At 39.7% G+C, this 18,160-nt stretch overlaps 1 protein-coding gene across 1 annotated transcript in view; it reads right to left on the bottom strand.

The window, feature by feature from the left end:
* Positions 2,808-18,160, bottom strand: part of C15H11orf65 (chromosome 15 C11orf65 homolog) — a 97,431-nt gene continuing 82,078 nt past the window's right edge. Inside the window, exons 8-9 of the mRNA XM_018059831.1 lie at positions 7,200-7,255; positions 2,808-3,243 (exon numbers count right to left, since the gene is read on the bottom strand). Coding sequence (XP_017915320.1) covers positions 3,092-3,243; positions 7,200-7,255 — 208 coding nt within the window. The 3' untranslated portion in view covers positions 2,808-3,091. The remainder of the gene's footprint in view (positions 3,244-7,199; positions 7,256-18,160) is intronic.

The following is an 18,160-nucleotide window of genomic DNA, read 5'->3' as shown; positions in this document are numbered from 1 at the left end:
CATGTAGGTCAATGGAACAAGATAGAAAGCCCAGAAATAAAGCCAAGTGTTTATGGTCAATTATGTGGTGTTGGAGAAGACTCTTGAGAGTCCCTTTGACTGCAAGGAGATCCAATCAGTCCATTCTGAAGGAGATCAACCCCGGGATTTCTTTGGAGGGAATGATGCTGAAGCTGAAACTCCAGTACTTTGGCCACCTCATGCGAAGAGTTGACTCATTGGAAAAGACTGATGCTGGGAAGGATTGGGGGCAATAGGAGAAGGGGATGACCGAGGATGAGATGGCTGGATGGCATCACGGACTCGATGGACATGAGTCTGAGTGAACTCCGGGAGATGGTGATGAACAGGGAGGCCTGGCGTGCTGCGATTCATGGGGTCGCAAAGAGTCAGACACGACTGAGCAACTGAACTGAATCTATGACAAAGGAAACAAGACTATACAATAGTGAACAGACAGTCTTTTCTATAAATGCTGCTGGAAATCCTAGACAGCTACGTGTAAAGGAGTGAAATTAGAACAGTCTCTAACACCACATGCAAAAATAAACTAGATTAAAGACCTAAATATAAGCCTGAATAATATAAAACTCCTAGAGGAAAACAAGGAAGACACTCTTTGCTATAAATTGTGGCAATATTTTTTTGGATCTGTCTCCTAGAGTAATGGAAACAAGCACAAAAATGAGACCTAGTTAAAGTTAGGAGTTTTGCACAGCAAAGGAAATCATAATCAAAGTGAAAAGACAGCCTACAAAATGGGAGAAAATGTTTGCAAACAAATGCAAGTGATAAAGAGTTAATTTCCAAAATATACAATTTATACCACTCAATATAAAAAAATCAAAAAATAGGTAGAAGACCTACATAAACATTTCTCCGAATAAGACATAAAGATGGCCAATAGGCACATGAAAAGATGCTCAACATCACTAATTATTAGAGAAATGTAAATCAAAACTGCAATGAGGTATCACTTCACATTGCTCAGAATGACCATTATCAAAAATTTACAAATAATAAATGTTGGAGAGGGTGTGGAGAAAAGGCAACCCTCGTACACTGATAGGAATGTAAATTGTATTATGGAGAACAGTGTGGAGATTCCTTAAAAACTAAATATAGAACTACCAATGCCACTCCTGGGCATATATCTGGAGAAAAACATGGCCCCAAAAGATACATGCACCCCAATTTTCACTGCAGCACTGTTTACAATAGCCAAGACATGGAAGCAACCTAAATGTCCATCAATAGAAGAAATTGTGGTACATATATACAATGGAATACAAGCCATAGAAAAGAATGAGGTAATGCCATTTGCAGCAATATGGATGGACCTAGAGACTGTCATACTGAGTGTTATAAGTCAGAAAGAGAAAGACAAATACTATATATCACTTATATGTAGCACTTAAAATGACATGAATGAAATTATCCACAAAACAGAAATAGACTCATTTAGAAAACAAAAAGTTATTTGTTTACCAAAGGGGAAGGGAGGAAGGATAAATTAGGAATTTTGGATTAACAGATACACATTACTATATATAAAATACACAATGACCTACTGTATAGCACAAGGAACTATATTCAATATCTTGTAATAAAGTATAATGGAAAAGAATCTGAACAAATATTGATATATATCTGAATCACTTTGACATATACCTGAAACATTGTAAAGCAAGTATACATCAATAAATAAATAGATAACTAAACCTATAGTTATTATTTGCCCTAGCAATTCCACTCCCCATTATTTCAGTAATGATCCAAAACTAGAAACAACCAAATGTCCATCAATCTTGTGAATAGATAAAGAAATTGTAATATAGCCATGTAATGGAACAGTAGTCAATAAAGAAATAAACTACTGAAATATGCAGCAACAAGATTGAATTTCAAAAGCATAATCCTAAAGAAACAAGACCAACAATGACTACATATAGTATGATTCCATTTATGTAACAGTTTAGAGAAGGCAGTATGGTAGTGACTGAAAGATCAGTCATTTCCCGTGGCATGGCATGGGGTGGTGGATTGACTGCAAAGATGTACATTTTAGGGGTGATAAAAATGGATTATATCTTGATTGTGGGGAAAATTGCATAACTTTATACATTTGTCAAAATTCAAACAATACTCAAAAGGGGTAAAGGTATATGTAAATTATATGAATAAATTTGTTTTTCTTAAATACACATTGGGGTTTCCTGGGTAGCTCAGCTGACAAAGAATCACCTGCAATGCAGGAGATCCAAGTTTGATTCCTAGGACAGGAAGTTCCCCTGGAGAAGGGATAGGTTACCCACTCCACTATTCTTGGGCTTCCTTGGTGGCTCAGATAGTAAAAATCTGCCTACAATGCAGGAGACCTGAGCTCGTTCCCTGGGTTGGAAAGATCCTCTGGAGGAGGGCATGGCAACCCACTCTAGTATTCTTGCCTGGAGAATCCCATGGACAGAGGAGCCTGGTGGGCTGCAGTCCACGAGGTTGCAAAGAGTCGGACACACCTGAGTGACTAAGCATAGCCATTTTCTTCTCCTTCCCCTGGAGAAGGAAATGGCTATGCTTAGTCACTTCTTCCTGACTCAGGCATCAAACCTGGGTCTCCTGCATTGCAGGCAGATTCTTTACCATCTGAGCCACCAGGGAAGCTGGCTTTTGCATTCTAATAAAAGGAGAACTTGCTACACTGCCCTTTTTCCTTTTTTAATGAAGAAAGGGCTCTGCTTGATAGAAATGCACAAATAATGAATGCTTTAAATAAAGAAGAAAAACAGTCTGACTGAGGGTTTTTTTTTTTTGCACCTAAATATAATATTTTTATTTAAGTGTAATTGTTAGACTACAGATTCTCAATTTCTCAGAATAACAGGATTAATTTCTACATTTTCCATGACTACTGTATTCAGTCTGGTGTTCTATTTCTGTTTAATATTCCTTACTTAGTTGGGTTAGATTCTGTGTCAAGAATATAGAATTCATTCCAGCCAGAATAAACTATCTCTTGACTGTAACTGATGGAATCAGAGCTGAAGGGTTATAGCTCAGAAATTATAGTTTATAACTATATATTTTTATATAATTATATTCTATAAGTGGAATCAGGCTTTAGTCTTGTAAAATGGGGCTTTTCATAAATAGTTTCAAATGAAGGATCTTTTTGTGTTTTGTTTTCCTCTTCCAATATATCTTCATAGTCATATATTTTTTCTTGTGCTTGCTCAAACCTAAAACCTAGAGAAGAATGACAAACATTTAGAAAGATGCCAGACGTAACAGGATATAGCTCATTCAATATGCTACTGTGTGCCAGGTAAGGTCTATTCCACATTCCTTCTCACCACTCTTAGAGCAGATAACTTTGTATCCTGTTTAACCATAAATGTCCCATATTTCTGAGATCATTCTACATTTCATGACCATGTTTCATTGTCCATCTTTAAAAGTTTCTGTAGGATCTGTGTTTGAGGCTTGATCTACTACTAAATAGCTCTATAATTTTTTTTTTTTTGCTAGCTCTGTAATTTGAAGCAAGTTACTTAACCTCTGTCTCAATGTCCTCATCTATAAGATAGGAATAATAATAGCACATGCCTCAGCTTATCTTTGTGAGAACTAAGTGTGATGGTGAATGTAAGGCATTTAGTTAGTACTCCACAATCAACCATTAGCTAACAATTCTTTATTCACAAAGAAAAACCTTTTCTGAGATGCTCAACATCACTCATTATCAGAGAAATGCAATTCAAAACCACAGTGAGGTACCATTTCATGCCAGTCAGAAAGGCTGCGATCCAAAAGTCTACATGCAATAAATGCTGGAGAGGTTGTGGAGAAAAGGGAACCAACCCTCTTACACTGTTGGTGGGAATGCAAACTAGTACAGCCACTATGGAGAACAGTGTGGAGATTCCTTAAAACGCTGGAAATAGAACTGCCTTATGACCCAGCAATCCCACTACTGGGCATACACACCGAGGAAACCTGAATTGAAAGAGACACTTGTACCCCAGTGTTCATCACAGCACAGTTTATAATAGCCAGGACATGGAAGCAACCTAGATGTCCATCAGCAGACGCATGGATAAGAAAGCTGTGGTACATATACACAACTGAGTATTACTCAGCCATTAAAAAGAATACATTTGAATCAGTTCAAATGAGGTGGATGAAACTGGAGCCTATTATACAGAGTGAAGTAAGCCAGAAAGAAAAACACCAATACAGTATACTAATGCATATATATGGAATTTAGAAAGATGGTAACGATCACCCTGTATGCGAGACAGCAAAAGAGACACAGATGTATCCTCTGAACACTCTTTTGGACTCTGTGGGAGAGGGAGAGGGTGGGATGATTTGGGAGAATGGCATTGAAACATGTATAATATCATATATGAAATGAATTGCCAGTCTAGGTTCAATACATGATACAGGATGCTTGGGGCTGGTGCACTGGGATGACCCAGAGGGATGGATGGGGAACACATGTACATCTGTGGTAGATTCATGTTGATGTATGGCAAAACCAATACAATATTGTAAAGTAGTTAGCCTCCAATTAAAATAAATAAATTTTAAAAATAAAATAAAATTAGTGCTTTTAAAAGGAAAAATAAAAATATAAAAAACTGGAGTATAGATGATTTTAAAAAAAGAAAAACCTTTTCTGTCTCTAGAGCTAAAGTTTTCAAATTCTGAATTTTGATTTCCTCTTGCTTCTTGCAGAAGTGGCACATGTTCTCTCCCTTTTTTACTGCCAGCATCTGCAATGTATTAGCTGCCTTCTGTTATGATGCAGATGTCCATTACTTAAAACAGCTTTCACATGCTATTATGCTCCTTCCAATTAGTGGTATATCTTTTCTTTTTTTCGCACAACAATCTTTGAGCCCAGTAAATAATATTCTCTGCTTCCATTTTGTACTTGTCATTCCTTTATTTTCTTTTATTTGCCATTGAGACTCTACTGTGTTCTACACACTGGGAATTCAGTAGCAAACAAAACAGATAACTTGCCTTCAAGTAAAGATAGTTGCCTACACCTGTTCTACAGAAGGCCATCAACTGCATGAAACCCCTGAAGTGGAAGCCACAAAGTGTGCTTGAGGACCAGGCAAGATTGCAGTGATGCTGAGTTGTTGTGAACGAGGAGGAGACAGTGGGACATGATAAGGATGAAAAGCTAAACCAGAGCCGGAGTGCCATGATAAAGTTAGGGTTTTATTGCAAGTGCACTGGAAAACTAAATGGCAGCAGAGGTAGTCATCATTAAGAGTATGGTGTCCGCAGATTCAGACATTTGGTGTATGTGCTTGGCTGAGGAGCCAATGGGGCGAAGCTACCATCTGTGGGATTATGACTGAACGCCTCTAAGTCAGAATCCCGCCCAGCCAGAACGATATGGCAGCGCCGCGGGAGCCTCGGTTGGCCTCGGATAGCAGGTCCCCCGCCGTCCCTGCGGCGGGCAGTCGCCCGCGTCCCTCGGGGCGCGCCCCACCACGCTCGGGACCGGGTCCGGTGTGGAGAGCCCTTCTTCCCGGGACAAGGGGCACGGCTGGAAAGGCGGCCGCCCCCTCTCCCGTCACGCACCACACGTTGTGGGGAACCTGGTGCTAAACCATTGGTAGACGACCTGCTTCTAGGTCAGGGTTTCCTACATAGCAGAGCAGCTCCCTCGCTGCGATCTATTGAAAGGGTTTGTGAAAAAAAAGAGAAAAAAAAAAATTTTTTTTTTAATTTTTAAAAAAAGAATGATTTTCTTTAAAAAAAAAAATTAAAATAATAAAGAAAAAATTTAAAAAGAAAAGAGTATGGTGTCTAGAGAGTCTGGTTTCTAGAGCTGCCCAGTCTCAGTTCAAATCCTGGCCCTCACAGGGACTGTGTGACCTTAAGTAAGTAACTTGGCATCTATTTAAAATGTGGATAATAGAACCTGTCTCACTGGGTTGTTCTGAAGATCAAATGAATCAATTTTATAAAGCACTTTAAGACAGTACTTCAACATGGTAGTTGCTAAAGAAAAGTTCGTTAAATAAGTGTTTTAATTACGCTGGTTTAAACTTGTAGATCACTAGCTGTTGCATGGGGAATGGACTGGAGGAGAATAAGTTTGGAGATGTCGCAGAAGCCCCCAGAAAATGATGGCAACTTGGACTGTGGTGGGGCCAGTGAGTTGGAAATAAGTAGATAGGTTAAGGGCTTCCCTAGTGGCTAAGTGGTAAAGAATCCTCCTGCAATGCAGGAGACTTGGGATAGATCCCTGGGTCAGGAAGATCCCCTGGAGAAGGCAATGGCAACCCACTCCAGTATTCTTGCCTGGGAAATCCCATGGACAGAGGAACCTGGCAGGCTACAGTCCATGGGGTCACAAGAGCTGGACACGACCTAGCAACTACACCACCACCACCACAGAGTGCATACTATGCACCAGGCACTATAATAAGCTCTTTACATGTGTTATCTCATGACCTCACAGTAATCCATGAGTTAAGTGCTACTGTTATTTTCATTTTATAGATGAGGAAACTAAGCTAGTAACTTGCCCGAGATTATACAGCCAGTAAACAATAGAGCAAAAAAATCAAAACCAGGAAGTCATGAATCAACATTCCACAATTAAAGCCTCTTTGTTTTACTGCCAATCACAGGTGACAGAGGGACAGAACTCATGCACTCAAATTATATAAAAATTATAACTTGGCTTCGGCTATGTTAGAATTATTGATACTTCTGGAATAGCATTCATTTTGCCATGTCAAGTTTGCTCATTAAAAATTATTACTGAAACATGAGATATGGAACATGTTTAAAAGAGGATTCATTTTTTTAATTAAAAAGAAACATTTTATCCAACTCTAAATAAAATATAAAATTTCCTTTATTTCCAAATAACAAGTATATATATAAAGGCAAAAATGACTTGGTAAATTTATTTATCTGTATAGTGTGTGGAATGCAGAAATGTTTGTTAGGTACCTCGAAATGTGTACATGTGTGGAATGTATTGTTTTGATTTATAAGAATTTCCCACTGGAGAAGAAAATGCCAACCCACTCCAACAGTCTTGCCTGAGAAATCGCATGGACAGAGGAGCCTGATAGGCATGTGGTCACAAAGATTTATACTTGACAGACCAACAAAGCACACGCACACACACAATTTCCCATTATTGCTAAAAAATCACCTACTTTTGAAGTTAGCTGAAGAGTTGCTTGTAGCAATTTCCTTCCAGTTGGCAATGTACCTAAGCATATTATATAGGCATTCATTAAATTAAGTCAACTTATTAGTAAATAATAAAGTGATTCATTAGTACATACTTGAACCACTTCTAAAATTCTACCTTCTCTATGAAATCATAGATTAATGATGACAAACTCACTAGTCCAAATGCTTAATTTCTTGACTTCCCACCTCAAAGTAGCTCTCATGCACCTGAGGCAACCCCTAGGACAAGGAGTTGTAAGAGGTATGAAAATGGTGCCCACCATCTACCATATTGGTGCCCTTTGGCCTCCCTCAAGCACACATCTCCTCGTTTTATACTATTCCATTCCTGCTAGATCATGTCCTCAGTTGAGTGACAGCTAAGATGTTAGTTAACTTCTAAATTAAAAATATGAAGGGAAAATTTTTTTAAGTCATGGGAAAACTTCAACAACAAAACTTTATCCTTGGTTCTGGATTGCCAGACCTACTGTCTCTGACATGTAAATTTAAATCATTTGGTTTATGGTCTTATTGGTTATGGTCTTAAATCTTTGGTTTATGGTGCTGTCTTTGCTGTGTCCAGTAAACCCAAGATCATATTCAAGCAGGGTATGTGCAGCTGCCACCTGAGTTCCTTAAACAGAGACTGACATATGGAGACCAGAGTAGCCTGAGAAGAGGTGGACAGGGAAGGACAAGTACGGTGAGCTGAGGGGAAAGCTGCAAGGGCCAGGTTTCCTGTGACTTATTCCATCTCATATTAGATTCTGTATCCCCCTTTCCCAAACATCCTTTCTTACGATTGTACCCAAGAAATCAGGTAAGAAGTTAGATTACAGCAGGTGCTAAAAAGAAGTTGATTGAGAAAGGAGGAGGATTAAAACTGTCATGTAATTCAGAAAAGGCTGATTTTCACTTGAATTACTTTCACTCTTGTTAACTTTGTATTCCTGAATTTTTTGTTATGTGAAGGTATAAATTATGCAACAGTGTTTAATTGTAATTAAGTACTGTGTCTAAGGGCTTCCAGGTGGTACTAGTGGTAAAGAACCCACCTGCCAATGCAGGAGATGAAAGAGACTCGGGTTCGATCTCTGGGTTGGGAAGATCCCCTGGAGGAGGGCATGGCAACCCACTCCAGCATTCTTGCCTGGAGTATCCCAGGGACAGAGGAGCCTTGTGGGCTACAGTCCACGGGGTCACAAGAGTCAGGCATGACTAAAGTGACTCAGCACACATGCAGTGTGTCTAATGTCATCCTCTTTTTGTTACTACTGCCTCTCTTTACTCCAAGAATTCTATGGTGGCAAGTGGAATACTCTGGGTCACTTAAATGAAAAGATGCAAGATAATAGCAGGTGGTATAAACCCCTTCCAGGATCTTCAGCAGTATGTGAACTGAGAACTTCCAGATATACAAACTGGATTTAGAAAAGGCAGAGGAACCAGAGATCAAATTGCAAACTTTCATTGGATTATAGAAAAAGCAAGGAAATTCCAGAAAAACAACTGCTTCATCAACTACGCTAAAGCCTTTGACTGTGTGGATCACAGCAAACTGTGGGAAATTCTTAAAGAGATGAGAATACTAGACCACATTACTTGTCTCCTAAGAAACCTCTATGCAGGTCAGGAAGCAATAGTTAGAACCTGACAGAACAACAGACTGGTTCAAAATTGGGAAAGGAGTACACATATCAAGGCTGTATATTGTCACTCTGCTTATGCAGTGTACATCATGCAAAATGCCAGGCTGGATGACTCACAGGCTGGAATCAAGATTGCCAGGAGAAATATAAGAAACCTCAGATATGTAGATGATACCACCTAATGGTAGAAAGTGAAGAGGAACTGAAGAGCGTCTTGATGAGGGTGAAAGAGGAGAGTGAATAAGTTGTCTTAAAACTTAAGATTCAAAAACTAAAATCATGGCATCCTTCATAGCAAATAGATGAGGAAAAGTGGAAACAGTGACAGACTTTATTTTCTTGGGCTCCAAAATCACTGCAGATGGTGACTGCAGCCATGAAATTAAAAGATGCTTGCTTTTTGGAAGAAAAGCCATGACAAACCTATAACAGCATATTAAAAAGCAGAGGCATCACTTTGCTAATAAAAGTCTGTATTGTCAAAGCTATGGTTTTTTCCAATAGTCATATACCAATGTGAGAGTTGGACCGTAAAGAATGCTGAGCGCCAAAGAATTGATGCCTTCAAACTGTGGAGAAGATTCTTGAGAGTCATTTGGACTGCAAGGAGATCAAGTCAGTCAATCCTAAAGGAAATCAATCCTGAATACTCATTGGAAGGACTGACCCTGAACCTGAAACTCTAATACTCTGGCCACCTGAAGCAAACAGTCAACTCATTGGAAAAGACTCTGATGCTGGGAAAGACTGAGGGCAGAAGGAGAAGAGGGTGACAGAGGATGAGATGGCTGGATGGCATCACCAAATCAATGGGAAAGAGTCTGAGCAGACTCTGGGAGATGGTGAAGGACAGGAAAGCCTGGTATGCTGCAGTCCGTGGGGTTGCAGAGTCAGACACGACTTAGAGACTGAACAGCAACAACAGGATCTCTAAGTTGATGGTTCAGTTTGGCTTAACCTTAAATTTAGGCAGAATTTGTGCTGACTGTGGCTCAGATCATGAACTCCTTATTGCCAAATTCAGACTTAAATTGAAGAAAGTAGGGAAAACCACTAGACCATTCAGGTATGACCTAAATCAAATCCCTTATGATTATACAGGGGAAGTGAGAAATAGATTTAAGGGACTAGATATGATAAATAGAAGGCCTGATGAACTATGGACTGAGGTTCGTGACATTGTACAGGAGACAGGGATCAAGACCAACCCCATGGAAAAGAAATGCAAAAAAGCAAAATGGCTGTCTGGGGAGGCCTTACAAATGGCTGTGAAAAGAAGAGAAGTGAAAAGCAAAGGAGAAAAGGAAAGATATAAGCATCTGAATGCAGAGTTCCAAAGACTAGCAACAAAAGATAAGAAAGACTTCCTCAGTGATCAATGCAAAGAAATAGAGGAAAAGAACAGAATGGGGAAGACTAGAGATCTCTTCAAGAAAATTAGAGATACCAAGGGAACATTTCATGCAAAGATGGGCTCGATAAAGGACAGAAATGGTATGGACCTAACAGAAGCAGAAGATATTAAGAAGAGGTGGCAAGAAGACACAGAAGAGCTGTACAAAAAAGATCTTCATGACCCAGATAATCACGATGGTGTGATCACTCACCTAGAGCCAGACATCCTGGATGTGACGTCAAGTGGGCCTTAGAAAGCATCACCGAACAAAGCTAGCGGAGGTGATGAAATTCCAGTGGAGCTATTTCAAATTCTGAAAGATGATGCTGTGAAAGTGCTGCACTCAATATGCCAGCAAATCTGGAAAACTCAGCAGGCCACAGGACTGGAAAAGGTCAGTTTTCATTCCAATCCCAAAGAAAGGCCGTGCCAAAGAATGCTCAAACTACCGCACAATTGCACTCATTTCACATGCTAGTAAAGTAATGCTCAAAATTCTCCAAGCCAGGCTTCAGCAATATGTGACCCATCAACTTCCAGATGTTCAAGCTGGTTTTAGAAAAGGCAGAGGAACCAGAGATCAAATTGCCAACATCTGCTGGATCATCAAAAAAGCAAGAAAGTTCCAGAAAAACATCTATTTTTGCTTCATTGACTATGCCAAAGCCTTTGACTGTGTGGATCACAATCAACTGTGGAAAATTCTGAAAGAGATGGGAATACCAGACCATCTGACCTGCCTCTTGAGAAACCTATATGCAGGTCAGGAAGCAACAGTTAGAACTGGACATGGAACAACAGACTGGTTCCAGATAGGAAAAGGAGTACATCAAGGCTGTATATTGTCACCCTGCTCATTTAACTTCTATGCAGAGTACATCATGAGAAATGCTGGGCTGGAAGAAGCACAAGCTGGAATCAAGATTGCCGGGAGAAGTATCAATAAGCACAGATATGCAGATGACAACACCCTTATGGCAGAAAGTGAAGAGGAACTAAAAAGCCTCTTGATGAAAGTGAAAGAGGAGAGTGAAAAAGTTGACTTAAAGCTCAACATTCAGAAAACGAAGATCATGGCACCTGGTCTCATCACTTCATGGGAAATAGATAGGGAAACAGTGGAAACAGTGTCAGACTTTATTTTGGGGGGGCTCTAAAATCACTGCAGATGGTGACTGCAGCCATGAAATTAAAAGATGCTTACTCCTTGGAAGAAAAGTTATGACCAACCTAGATAGCGTATTCAAAAGCAGAGACATTACTTTGCCAACCAAAGTCTGTCTAGTCAAGGCTATGGTTTTTCCAGTGGTCATGTATGGATGTGAGAGTTGGACTGTGAAGAAAGCTGAGCGCCGAAGAATTGATGCTTTTGAACTGTGGTGTTGGAGACTCTTGAGAGTCCCTTGGACTGCAAGGAGATCCAACAAGTCCATTCTAATGAAGATCAGCCCTGGGTGTTCTTTGGAAGGAATGATGCTAAAGCTGAAACTCCAGTACTTTGGACATCTCATGCAAAGAGTTGACTCATTGGAAAAGACTTTGATGCTGGGAGGGATTGGGGGCAGGAGGAGAAGGGGACGACAGAGGATGAGATGGCTGGATGGCATCACTGACTCGATGGATGTGCGTTTGAGTGAACTCCAGGAGTTGGTGATGGACAGGGAGGCCTGGCGTGCTGCGATTCATGGGGTTGCAAAGAGTCGGACACAACTGAGCGACTGAACTGAACTGAACTGAACTGAACTTGTGCTTTCAGTGGCTGCTCAGGAGCACTATGAAAAGGGGGTATCCATCACCATACTTCCTTAGATTTGTATACTGAAAGATCTTTATTTCACCTCAAGGAGCTAAGATAAAGGACCTTTGATTAACTGTATGCTAAACCCTGGCAGTGTGGGGCACAAACATATGATATATTTAAGGGTGATTACTGACCCTGTTTTATCTGAGATCAAGATATGAATTTATTCAATTGTTTAAAAAGAACTCTCATAATGAACATGACAGTAGTAACCAATAGAAATAAAATCTTTACAAATAGAAGCAACAGCTTGATTGTATCATTTTCATGCTATTTATATCATAAAGTTGATCTCTCTAATAAATTTTTGGAATTTTTTAAAGATATTAGCAAAGTAAAGTGTATGTGGAATCTATCACAGAATTTAACATCTTAATGGCCTGGGGAAAGTCCTTAGCCAGAGAGGTAATATAACCACTTGTCTTAGAAGTCAAAGGGGCAGGGTCAGACATAGATATTACCCATTGAGAGCTCTCGTCAAATAGAACATCAGAAAATTAAGATAGCCTAGATGCTGATGACTTAATGTGTTATGTTAAACTTCACTTGCAGTTTGAAAACTATGAAGATTCTAGAAGAGAAACATCTATCTCAATAGAAAATATGCCCCTGAAAATCCAGCGGGATGAATGCCATCAGAAGCAAGTGGCCACTGTGTGATATTGTAGGTGACTCAATAACAGCAGAGCAGGCATTGCTTTTTATTCTAAGTGCCAGCAGCAATGTGCCTCTGGATTATACAGAATTTATGAGGGTACTCATCAGTGTCCTTGAGCCCGAGAGTGAAGTTGGCCTTTCCGTTCTTCAAATTATATAGTATTTCACTCGATCACTCTTCTTGCCCTGTTCGTCTGGATATGTACACGTTTTCTTTCCAGGAGAGATCCATCTGCTGTTAACAAGGGGCTAGCATAAAAACCTTTGGGAAGAAACTGGTTTGTGTCGCTCAGAATCAGTGTTCAACACATTTATGTCATTCTAATGGTCCAACTATCAAAAACTGTCTATAGATTTTGAAAGATTCTCTCCAAGGAATTCAGTTTAGCTCAGTTCAGTCACTCAGTTGTGTCGAACTCTTTGCGAACCATGAATCACAGCACACCAGGCCTCCCTGTCCATCATCAACTCCCGGAGTTCACTCAGACTCATGTCCATAGAGTCAGTGATGCCATCCAGCCATCTCATTCTCTGTCGTCCCCTTCTCCTCCTGCCCCCAATCCCTCCCAGCATCAAAGTCTTTTCCAATGAGTCAACTCTTCGCATGAGGTGGCCAAAGTACTGGAGTTTCAGCTTTAGCACCGTTCCTTCCAAAGAACACCCAGGGCTGATCTCCTTCAGAATGGACTGGTTGGATCTCCTTGCAGTCCAAGGGACTCTCAAGAGTCTCCTCCAACACCACAGTTCAAAAGCATCAATTCTTTGGCACTCAGCTTTCTTCATAGTCCAACTCTCACATCCATACATGACCACTGGAAAAACCATAGCCTTGACTAGATGGACCTTTGTTGGCAAAGTAATATCTCTGCTTTTCAATATGCTATCTAGGTTGGTCATAATTTTTCTTCCAAGGAGTAAGCATCTTTTAATTTCATGGCTGCAGTCACCATCTCCAAGGAATTAGTGGCTACTAATTCAGAGAAAATATGTCTTTGAAATTCTCTTCAAATAAGGTATTATCAAGCCAGTTACAAATATCTAGAGAACTACAAAGATCTAAGAGGAAAGTGGACTGTGGAGACCATGAATATGCTAGGAAGAAGGTATTTATTTACACCTAATGCCTGCTCTTGGCTACAGGAAAGTCTTTGCAAATTTTTATTTTACTTGAGATAATCAGTAAGTTGTGGTCTTACTGATTACTGAAAGTAGTAATCATTGTCATGTCCAACTCTTTGCAACCCCATGGACTGCAAACAGGCTCCTTTGTCCAGGGAATTCTCCAGGCAAGAATACTGGAGTGGGTAGCCATTTCCTCCTCCAGGGGTCTTCTCGACCCAGGGATTGAACCCAGGTCTCCTGCATTGCAGGCAGTTTCTTTACCATCTGAGCCACCAGGGAAGCCCCTGTGGTCTGTAATACTACTGAAATATTCCCAAATAATCATGCTGGATTCCATTTGAAATTTCTGTTGTCCGGAGCTCATTAGAAAAACTTGCTTTCTAACAGTTCCAAGTTGGTCCCAAATTATGCTCAAGTCATAGAATGAACTGATAGAAGTATATAATTTGGAAACATGAGTAATCTAGATTTTTTTTAATGGAAAATTTGAGTAGTGTCACCATATCAAAACTAGATGTAATTATGTTACTCCATATACAGTACATGATACCAGAAAACCACTTCACATCTTCCTGGTTTGGTCTGTTTTTGTTCTTTTCTCCACAATGTGAAGCCATTAGGAAACTTCACCTACCAGTGAAGGGTGTTAAAGGATGATAGTGGGGAAACTCTTGTGTAGCCTGAGATGTCTATGTCTTTCCTTTGAACTCAATTGTTTTATTCTTTTTTTTTCAAACTTTAAACTTTTTATTTTATATTGGGATATAGCTGATTAACAATGTTGTGGTAGTGGTAGTTTCAGGTGAACAATATAGAGACTCAGCCATACATATACATGTATCCATTCTTTTCAGTATAGGATAGTGGGTATGGATTATTTGTAATATTTCACTGAAGCTTGCTGGCTCTTTGCTGAATTTGTCAACTGTATAAGGGAAAAGCAGAACAGGATTTCAAAAGTTTACCCGAGAGAATTCTCTATCATGCCCTTATAAACTCAATCAAAATGGACCTCTCCTACTTCTCTCTCTATCTTCTTAGGAAAGCATCACATCTCATTCTTTGGATGTCATTTCTTGCATCATTATTACTGCTTGAATTTATTCAGTGCTCCAGAAACCACAAATGTGCTGTCTGTAAGTAATCTCAGTACTATGTCTGGATGAGATAATGGGGTTATTGACTCATAAAACCTTTGTACTATTTATTAAAAAGTACTTTAGCACATCTGTTATGGATAATTAGCTCTTTATTCCTTCTCATGTTTTCTTTTTATTTTTCAAAGTATCTTTCCCATAATTATCATTTTTTCTGTGTTTACATGTGTGTTAGTTGCTCAGTTGTGCCCAACTCTTTGAGACTCCATGGTCTGTAGTCTAGGGCAAGAATATTGTAGTGGGTTGCCATTTCCTTCTTGTATATTATTCTTATTTTAGTCATTCTTCCCCTTTTTTCTTCTTTCCTCTTTGCTTTTCTCACTGTTTTCTTTTCTGCTTCCTCTGACCTCTTTTTTTCTGGTTCATTGTTCAATAGTGTGAGTGCATGCTCAGTTGCTCAATCTTTGCAACCCCATGGATAGTAGTCTGGCAGGCTCCTTTGTCCATGGGATTGATTCTCCAGGCAAGAATACTGGATTGGGTATGCATTTCCTCCTCCCTCCAGACCCAGGGATAGAACTGGTGTCTCCTGCATCTTCTGCATTGACAGGTGGATTCTTTACCACTGACCACGAGGGAATTCCCTGTTCAATGGCAGTCAACCTAATTTTTCCTATTTCATGCTTTTATCTCCCTCTTCCGAATTTCTTCCTTTGTCTTACATTTCTTTACTTACACTATCTTTATTTTTTCTGATTCTTCAGCCATGCAGTATTCACATCATTATTGTAGCTGAGCAAATATTGAATATTTTTAAAGCTTTATGAGATATAATTCACATACCATAAAATGTGCCCTTTTAAAGTATACGATTCAATGGCTTTTAGTGTATCTCTAAGTCCTCAGTTCAGTTCACTTCAGTCACTCAGTCGTGTCCGACTCTTTGTGGTCCCATGAATCGCAGCATGCCAGGCCTCCCCGTCCATCACCAACTCCTGGAGTTCACTCAGACTCACATCCATCGAGTCAGTGATGCCATCCAGCCATCTCATCCTCTGTCGTCCCCTTCTCCTCCTGCCCCCAATCCCTCCCAGCATCAAAGTCTTTTCCAATGAGTCAACTCTTCGCATGACATGTCCAAAGTACTGGAGTTTCAGCTTTTTCATCATTCCTTCCAAAGAAATCCCAGGGCTGATCTCCTTCAGAATGGACTGATTGGATCTCCTTGCAGTTTATGGAACTCTCAAGAGCCTTCTCCAACACCACAGTTCAAAAGCATCAATCCTTCGGCACTCAGCTTTCTTCACAGTCCAACTCTCACATCCATAAATGACTACTGGAAAAACCATAGCCTTGACTAGATGGACCTTGGTTGGCAAAGTAATGTCTATGCTTTTGAATATGCTATCTAGGTCAGTCATAACTTTTCTTCCAAGGAGTAAGCATCTATTAATTTCATGGCTGCAGTCACCATCTGAAGTGATTTTGGAGCCCCCCAAAATAAAGTCTGACACTGTTTCCACTGTTTCCCCATCTATTTCCCATGAAGTGATGAGACCAGGTGCCATGATCTTCGTTTTCTGAATGTTGAGCTTTAAGTCAACTTTTTCGCTCTCCTCTTTCACTTTCATCAAGAGACTTTTTAGTTCCTCTTCACTTTCTGCCATAAGGGTGGTGTCATCTGCATATCTGAGCTTATTGATACTTCTCCTGGCAATCTTGATTCCAGCTTGTGCTTCTTCCAGTCCAGCATTTCTCATGATGTACTCTGCATATAAGTTAAATAAGCAGGGTGACAATATACAGCCTTGACGTACTCCTTTTCCTATTTGGAACCGGTCTGTTGTTCCATGTCCAGTTCTAACTGTTGCTTCCTGACCTGCATATAGGTTTCTCAAGAGGTAGGTCAGGTGGTCTGGTATTCCCATCTTTGGAAGAATTTTCCACAGTTTATTGTGATCCACATAGTCAAAGGCTTTGGCATAGTCAATGAAGCAGAAATAGATGTTTTTCTGGAACTCTCTTGCTTTTTTGATGATCCAGCAGATGTTGGCAATTTGATCTCTGGTTCCTCTGCCTTTTCTAAAACCATCTTGAACATCTGGAAGTTCACAGGTCATGTATTGCTGAAGCCTGGCTTGGAGAATTTTGAGCATTACTTTACCAGCATGTGAGATGAGTGCAATTGTGCGGTAGTTTGAGCATTCTTTGGCACGGCCTTTCTTTGGGATTGGAATGAAAAAGGACCTTTTCCAGTCCTGTGGCCACTGCTGAGTTTTCCAGATTTGCTGGCATATTGAGTGCAGCACTTTCACAGTATCATCTTTCAGGATTTGAAATAGCTCCACTGGAATTTCATCACCTCCACTAGCTAGTTCGTAGTGATGCTTTCTAAGGCCCACTTGACTTCACATTCCAGGATGTCTGGCCCTAGGTAAGTGATCACACCATCATGATTATCTGGGTCATGAAGATCTCTTTTTGTACAGTTCTGTGTATTCTTGCCACCTCTTCTTAATATCTTCTGCTTCTGTTAGGTCCATACCATTTCTGTCCTTTATCGAGCCCATCTTTGCATGAAATGTTCCCTTGGTACCTCTAATTTTCTTGAAGAAATCTCTAGTCTTCCCCATTCTGTTTTCCTCTATTTCTTTGCATTGATCACTGAGGAAGGCTTTCTTATCTCTTCTTGCTATTCTTTGGAACTCTGTATTCAGATGCTTATATCTTTCCTTTTCGCCTTTGCTTTTTGCTTCTCTTCTTTTCACAGCTATTTGTAAGCCCTAGGCAACCACTAATCTACTATCTCCATAAATTTGCCTATTCTTAACATTTCCATACAAATGGAGCCATATACTATGTGTTCCTTTGTGACCGACTTCTTTCACTTAGCAGGTTCATCAAAGTTGTAGCATTTCTTTCTTTGCCAAATAATATTTCATTATTTGGATATGTCACATTTTAATCATCAGTTCATGAACAGATTGTTCCTAATTCTTGGCTATTATGAATAGCAATGTTATGAACATTCATGTAAAGTTTTCATGGGCATGTGTTTTCATTTCTCTTGTGTATATACTGAGGAGCAGAAATGCTGGATTATATGGCAACTCAAGTTTGAACCATGTTGTTCATATATAATATATATATATAATATTATTTATTATGTAATAATATGAAGAAATTCTTTATATTATTAATTTCATGTTCTTAGCTT

The sequence above is a fragment of the Capra hircus genome, chromosome 15, assembly GCF_001704415.2.
Source record: "Capra hircus breed San Clemente chromosome 15, ASM170441v1, whole genome shotgun sequence".
Classification (NCBI taxonomy): domain Eukaryota; kingdom Metazoa; phylum Chordata; class Mammalia; order Artiodactyla; family Bovidae; genus Capra; species Capra hircus.
The sequence above is the reverse complement of the archived record's forward strand: the minus strand, read 5'-3'. Positions and strand labels throughout refer to the sequence as shown.